Consider the following 6,327-nt stretch of genomic DNA (forward strand, 5'->3'; position numbering starts at 1 on the left):
AGACAGACAGGATTGTGGGTAAAAGCATGTTTTCACCCTCTAACCCTGAAGGATTGTGGGTAAAAGCATGTTTTCACCCCCTAACCCTGAAGGATTGTGGGTAAAAGCATGTTTACACCCCCTAACCCTGAAGGATTGTGGGTAAAAGCATGTTTTCACCCCGTAACCCTGAAGGATTGTGGGTAAGAGTGTAGAATCATCAGAAGGTGAATGAAGAGCTGTTGTACTTACGTCCTGACTAACCTGTAAAGACACCGTGTGGTAACTGGCAGGGACGCCCTCGTCCTCGTCTTCATCACTGTGGGAGCGGGACAGACGCTGGTTTGACGCCCGGCCGCCGACTCCTCCTCCTCCTCCTCCTCGCCGGGCGCTGGCTCCGCCCTCCTTGTCCTTGGCGCCCGTCTTCCTCCTCAGGCGAGACTTGGAGTCGTACTTGTGGATCTTCTTCTTGTCGTGATTGCGGTAACCTGAAGAGGACAAGAGTCATTTAGTGTCCTGACATGTCTCACTGTCCCTCAGTGTCTCACTGTCCCTCAGTGTCTCACTGTCCCTCAGTGTCCTCCTCAATGTCCCCCTGTCCCTCAGTGTCCCCCTCAGTGTCTCACCTCTGTTCAGACTGGCCTCCACAAACACTCCTATGTCCCTCAGTGTCTCATTGTGCCCCTGTCCCCCAGTGTCCTCAGTGTCCCTCAGTGTCCTCAGTGTCTCACCTCCGTTCAGACTGGCCTCCACAAACACTCGTATGTCCCTCAGTGTCCCCCTCAGTGTCCCCCCTGTCCCTCAGTGTCTCACCTCCGTTCAGACTGGCCTCCACAAACACTTGTATGGTTCTCAGTGTCCCCCTGTCCCTCAGTGTCTCAGTGTCCCCCTCAATGTCCCCCTCAGTGTCCCCAGTGTCTCACCTCCGTTCAGACTGGCCTCCACAAACACTTGTATGTCCCTCAGTGTCCCTCAGTGTCCCCCTGTCCCTCAGTGTCTCACCTCTGTTCAGACTGGCCTCCACAAACACTCGTATGGTCCTCAGTGTCCCCCTGTCCCTCAGTGTCCCCTTGTCCCCCTCAGTGTCCCACCTCCGTTCAGACTGGCCTCCACAAACACTTGTATGGTTCTCAGTGTCCCCCTGTCCCTCAGTGTCTCAGTGTCCCCCTCAATGTCCCCCTCAGTGTCCCCAGTGTCTCACCTCCGTTCAGACTGGCCTCCACAAACACTTGTATGTCCCCCAGTGTCCTCAGTGTCCCTCAGTGTCCTCAGTGTCTCACCTCCGTTCAGACTGGCCTCCACAAACACTCGTATGTCCCTCAGTGTCCCCCTCAGTGTCCCCCCTGTCCCTCAGTGTCTCACCTCCGTTCAGACTGGCCTCCACAAACACTTGTATGGTTCTCAGTGTCCCCCTGTCCCTCAGTGTCTCAGTGTCCCCCTCAATGTCCCCCTCAGTGTCCCCAGTGTCTCACCTCCGTTCAGACTGGCCTCCACAAACACTTGTATGTCCCTCAGTGTCCCTCAGTGTCCCCCTGTCCCTCAGTGTCTCACCTCTGTTCAGACTGGCCTCCACAAACACTCGTATGGTCCTCAGTGTCCCCCTGTCCCTCAGTGTCCCCTTGTCCCCCTCAGTGTCCCACCTCCGTTCAGACTGGCCTCCACAAACACTTGTATGGTTCTCAGTGTCCCCCTGTCCCTCAGTGTCTCAGTGTCCCCCTCAATGTCCCCCTCAGTGTCCCCAGTGTCTCACCTCCGTTCAGACTGGCCTCCACAAACACTTGTATGTCCCTCAGTGTCCCCCTGTCCCTCAGTGTCCCTCAATGTCCCCCTCAGTGTCCCTCAGTGTCTCACCTCCGTTCAGACTGGCCTCCACAAACACTCGTATGGTCCTCACACACAGCTCAAAGTTGTCTGGTGTGACATGAGCAGCGTCTCTGACGATGAAGGAAAGCGTCTCCACACACTTGATCAGACTCTTGGTGTCATGTTGACCCAGATCCTGACCAACAGTCAGACTGTACTGGTTCACCAGAGGATTACTGAGCTGAGCTTTAGAGGAGACTGGGACAGATTTAGACAGGTCCAGGTCCTCTTTACCCACCTGCACAATGTTAGAGACACACAACGTTAGAGACACACAACAGACACACAACCACAGACACACAACGTTAGAGACACAACAACAACCACAGACACACAACGTCAGAGACACAACGTCAGAGAAACACGACGTCAGAAACACAACCACAGAAAAAACAGACGACAGACATACAACACACCACATGTAAATATTACTGTGTGAGGTTATATGAGTGTGTGTGAGTGTGTGTGTGTGTCACTTACCACCAGCCATCCACTGGTCATGTCCACATCAGCAGACCTGGTGATTCTCTTGCTGTGTTCAGTATAAACCTCAGAGTCTGAAGTGTAACCTCTGTCCAGAGTGACTTCACTGAGATGATGAGAGGAAAGTTCACTGTCTGACTGAGCTCCTGAGACACAAGGAAACATCTGTGTTTAAAACCTCTTTCTTAGTCTAACAAGTAGACAAATGCACTTTTGTCATGATCATTAACAAAAGGCTCACGACTTAATATATCTATAAGTGTATAATCAGTGATTTTAGCTCACAGGGACACAGGAGCTGCTGGTCTACTGCTGCCTCGTGTGGTCACTTTGTGTCACTTAAATACATATAAATAAAGTTTTTCAAAAGCCGAATTGACAAAATAAGTCATTGTAAGTTAGTGATGTAGGCAGCAGTGGATCAACAACTCCTGTGAACTCCTGTGTCTCTGTGATGTTAAAATCACTGGTTTACTCTATGGGCTTTGGTGCAGGGAGAGTGAGTGGTTTACAAACTTCAGTTTCCTGTTGTTAAAGTCTGTCTAACAGTGAAATAAAGACGTGAACATGTTCTTAAGATACTGTAGACTAAATCTGACGTAGATATTGTAAAATGAGTCTTTTGTTTAGTGGCTAAAAATCAGTTTTTTTAGTGAACCACTCTCCCACACCAAAGTCCATAGAGAAAATCAGTGATTTTAACATCAACAACAACACAGGAGTTCACAGGAGTTGTCTTAGACAGTAGTCTAACAGTGAGATAAAGACGTAAACATCTTCTTAAAGACATCGTGGACTTAATCTGACATATATTTTAAACATTAATCTCTTATTAAGTGGCTAAAATCACTTCTTCTTGCTGTTTCACCTGTACAATTCGACCTTAAATGACCCTGAAGACGACCTTTAATGATAACATGAGTGCTGTGTATTGACCTGTGTCGTTGTCAGAGGTGGTGGAGCTGATCTGGAAGGAGGCCGGAGGTTTCACTCCAGCGCCGATGCTCTCCAGCAGAGAGAAGAGCGTGTACCAGTCGTCCGTGCAGTGGATGTTTGCAGCGTTGGTCTTCAGCAGCTCGTGAAGGCCGTACGCCACCTCTCTGCTGACCCTCGACAGGACGTGAGGCTTCATCATGAGCAGCAGACGCAGGGAGAGCAGGACCTGAGGGTCAACGTGGAGCGTTATTCACGTGTTCAGGGCCCGAGACGCCAAGGTCAGGGGCCCAAACGGCTCCTGGCAGGAATCTATCAGTGGCTTTGAGGTCGTTTTTAAGGGCATTAAACTTGGTGAGAAGATGTTATCGGCCAAGACGAACAAAAAAGTCGACCGTAACCATGGCCTCAACTCAACAGGAAGTCGGCCATTTTGAATTTCGTCCAGTCCCAGTCGACCTGTGTACCTGAGAGCTGATGTCTTCTCTCCTCAGCAGACGGATGGCGAGTCTCAGAAGTCCGACCACAGCTCTTTCCACCAGGAAGCAGCTCTCGTTAGCATGAACGCAGAGATGACACAGGTGTTCACGCACTGTCTGCCACACACAGGACACACGGTCCCTACACACACACACACACACACACACAGTGAGAGACTGGACCTTCTGTGGTGTCTCCTCCTCCACCCTGAAGCTCCTGAAGCTCCTGAAGCCTCTGAAGCTCCTGAAGCCTCTGAAGCTCCTGAAGCTCCTGAAGCTCCTGAAGCCTCTGAAGCTCCTGAAGCTCCTGAAGCCTCTGAAGCTCCTGAAGCTCCTGAAGCCTCTGAAGTTCTGACCTGTTCTCCAGAACGATCCTCAGCAGCATCTCCAGACAGAAGGCGGCGTCCTCTTCATCGTAGGTTTCTTCATCAGGAGTGACTGAGATCAGAGCCTGACCACACACACACACACACATCATCATCATCATCATCCTCTTCCTCCTCTGAACATCACATGGTCCACAGTCACACTGACCTTCATGAGCTCCTGCAGAGACTCCAGCTGCAGGAATTTACTCTCAGTGATGAGTTTCTCTGGGTCACATTGCTGAGGAAAGACAACAAAAAAGGACATTTAATGACCTGAGAATTGATTTAATGTTTTAAATCTGTTTAAATCTGTAGTTTTTGTGATTGTTCTGACTCTGACCTTGATGCAGACGACAGCTGCTTGTTTACTCTCCTGATTCTCTGTGGACGGACTTCTGAGTCCTGACTGTTCTGCTCCACTCAGAGTCAACCAGTTCACAAAGCTCAGCACTGCAGACTCACCACTGAGGAGGAGGAGCAGGAGGAGGAGGAGAGGAGGAGGAGGAGCAGGAGGAGGAGGAGGAGGAGGAGGAGGAGCAGGAGGAGGAGGAGGAGGAGGAGCAGGAGGAGGAGGAGGAGGAGGGGGAGGAGGAGGAGAACAGGTTTCAACATTTACTGTACAATACAAATGTTTATTTATGTCTAACATTACTGCTTTAATTTAGTAAATGCATGAAAATATATGACACAACGACAGACACACAACAACAGACAACGACAGACACAAAGACAGACACAACAATAGAGACACAACGACAGACACACAACAATAGAGACACAATGACAGACACACAACAATAGAGACACAACGACGGACACACAACAATAGAGACACGACAGACACACAATGATAGAGGCACAGACACACAACGACAGAAACACAATGACAAACACACAAAACATGTGACCATGTCATGAAAATATATGACGGCAGCATTTTAGTGATTCTCTTTGAGGAGAGAGGAGAGAAGAGGAGATGAGGAAAGGAGATGAGGAGAGAAGATGAGGTCACATGACCATGACATCATCATCACTTCTTCTAAATACCGGTTTGACGGCGTCTCCTCGCGTTGAAGAGAAATTTTGCCGCTTGGTTCGAGGAAATCTTCAACCTGAGGTAAAGACAGAGGGTGAGAGTGAGAGGGGTGACCAGCAGGGGGCAGCAGAGTATAGAGTATAAACTCCTCCTCTTGCTCCTCCTCCTCACCTCCACCATGGCTTTAGGCAGCAGCTCAGCTCTGAACAGCTGCAGCATTGACTCCATGATGTTCTTCCATCCTTCTCTCAGGATGTTTCCATGACGATGAGACAAATCAAACACTGTCTTTGCTGCAGTTTGAGCTTTAAGGTTTCCTCCAAACACTGATGGGAGGTTCTCCACCGACTGAGGAGGAGAGGAGGAGAGGAGAGGGGGGGAGGTGAGGTGAGAGGAGGAGGTGAGAGGGGGAGGAGGAGGTGAGAGGGGGGGTTAGGAGGAGGTGAGGAGAGGAGGAGGTGAGGAGGAGAGGGGAGGAGAGGAGGGGAGGAGGAGAGGAGGTGAGGTGAGGAGGAGAGGTGAGGGGGAGGTGAGGAGAGAGGAGGTGAGAGGAGGTGAGGAGAGAGGAGGTGAGAGGGGGAGAGGTGAGGTGAGAGGAGGAGGTGAGGGGGGAGGAGGTGAGGTGAGGGGGAGGTGAGAGGTGAGGAGAGAGAGGAGGAGAGAGGGGGAGGAGGTGAGAGGGGGAGGAGAGAGGAGGTGGGGGGGGAGAGGAGAGAGGAGGAGGGGAGGAGGTGAGGAGGGGGAGGTGAGAGTAGGTGTGAGGAGAGAGAGGGGGGAGGTGAGGAGAGGAGAGGGGAGGAGGAGAGGAGAGGGGGAGGTGAGGAGAGGAGGAGAGAGAGGGGGAGGAGAGGAGGAGGTGACGAGAGGAGGAGAGGAGGAGAGAGGAGAGAGAGGGGGAGAGGAGGTGAGGAGGAGAGGAGCAGAGGAGAGAGGAGGAGTAGGGGAGATTGAAGAGAGGAGGAGGAGGAGGAGGTGAGGAGGAGATGGAATAGAGGAGGTGATAGGAGGTGAGAGGGGAGGAGGAGAAGTTGAGGAGAGAGGAGGAGGAGGGGAGATTGAAGAGAGGAGGTGAGAGGAGAGAAGAGGTGAGAGGAGAGAAGAGGTGAGAGGAGGATAGGAGGAGAGAGGAGGAGAGAGGAGAGGAGGAGGTGAGAAAAGAGAAGAGGTTAGGTGGATACAAGGAGAG

General features: G+C 51.4%; 2 protein-coding genes across 3 annotated transcripts in view; one reads left to right on the plus strand and one right to left on the minus strand.

Annotated features, from left to right (window-relative positions):
• LOC310933747 (high-affinity choline transporter 1-like) overlaps nucleotides 1-6,327 on the plus strand; it is a 180,968-nt gene that overhangs the window by 16,629 nt on the left and 158,012 nt on the right. The gene's annotated exons all lie outside the window — the stretch shown is intronic.
• Nucleotides 1-6,327, minus strand: part of gbf1 (golgi brefeldin A resistant guanine nucleotide exchange factor 1) — a 69,204-nt gene that overhangs the window by 6,615 nt on the left and 56,262 nt on the right. Inside the window, exons 24-33 of one of the 2 annotated variants that reach the window (XM_083897296.1) lie at nucleotides 5,313-5,489; nucleotides 5,153-5,217; nucleotides 4,446-4,569; nucleotides 4,272-4,343; nucleotides 4,094-4,188; nucleotides 3,726-3,879; nucleotides 3,262-3,487; nucleotides 2,323-2,471; nucleotides 1,831-2,080; nucleotides 244-467 (exon numbers count right to left, since the gene is read on the minus strand). In XM_083897296.1, the coding sequence (XP_083753422.1) occupies nucleotides 244-467; nucleotides 1,831-2,080; nucleotides 2,323-2,471; nucleotides 3,262-3,487; nucleotides 3,726-3,879; nucleotides 4,094-4,188; nucleotides 4,272-4,343; nucleotides 4,446-4,569; nucleotides 5,153-5,217; nucleotides 5,313-5,489 (1,536 nt within the window). Of the gene's footprint in view, nucleotides 1-231; nucleotides 468-1,830; nucleotides 2,081-2,322; nucleotides 2,472-3,261; nucleotides 3,488-3,725; nucleotides 3,880-4,093; nucleotides 4,189-4,271; nucleotides 4,344-4,445; nucleotides 4,570-5,152; nucleotides 5,218-5,312; nucleotides 5,490-6,327 lie in introns of both variants that reach the window. The other variant, XM_083897295.1, reaches the window with a different exon arrangement.

The sequence above is a fragment of the Microchirus variegatus genome, assembly GCF_963457635.1.
Source record: "Microchirus variegatus genome assembly, chromosome: 11".
Lineage (NCBI taxonomy): Eukaryota > Metazoa > Chordata > Actinopteri > Pleuronectiformes > Soleidae > Microchirus > Microchirus variegatus.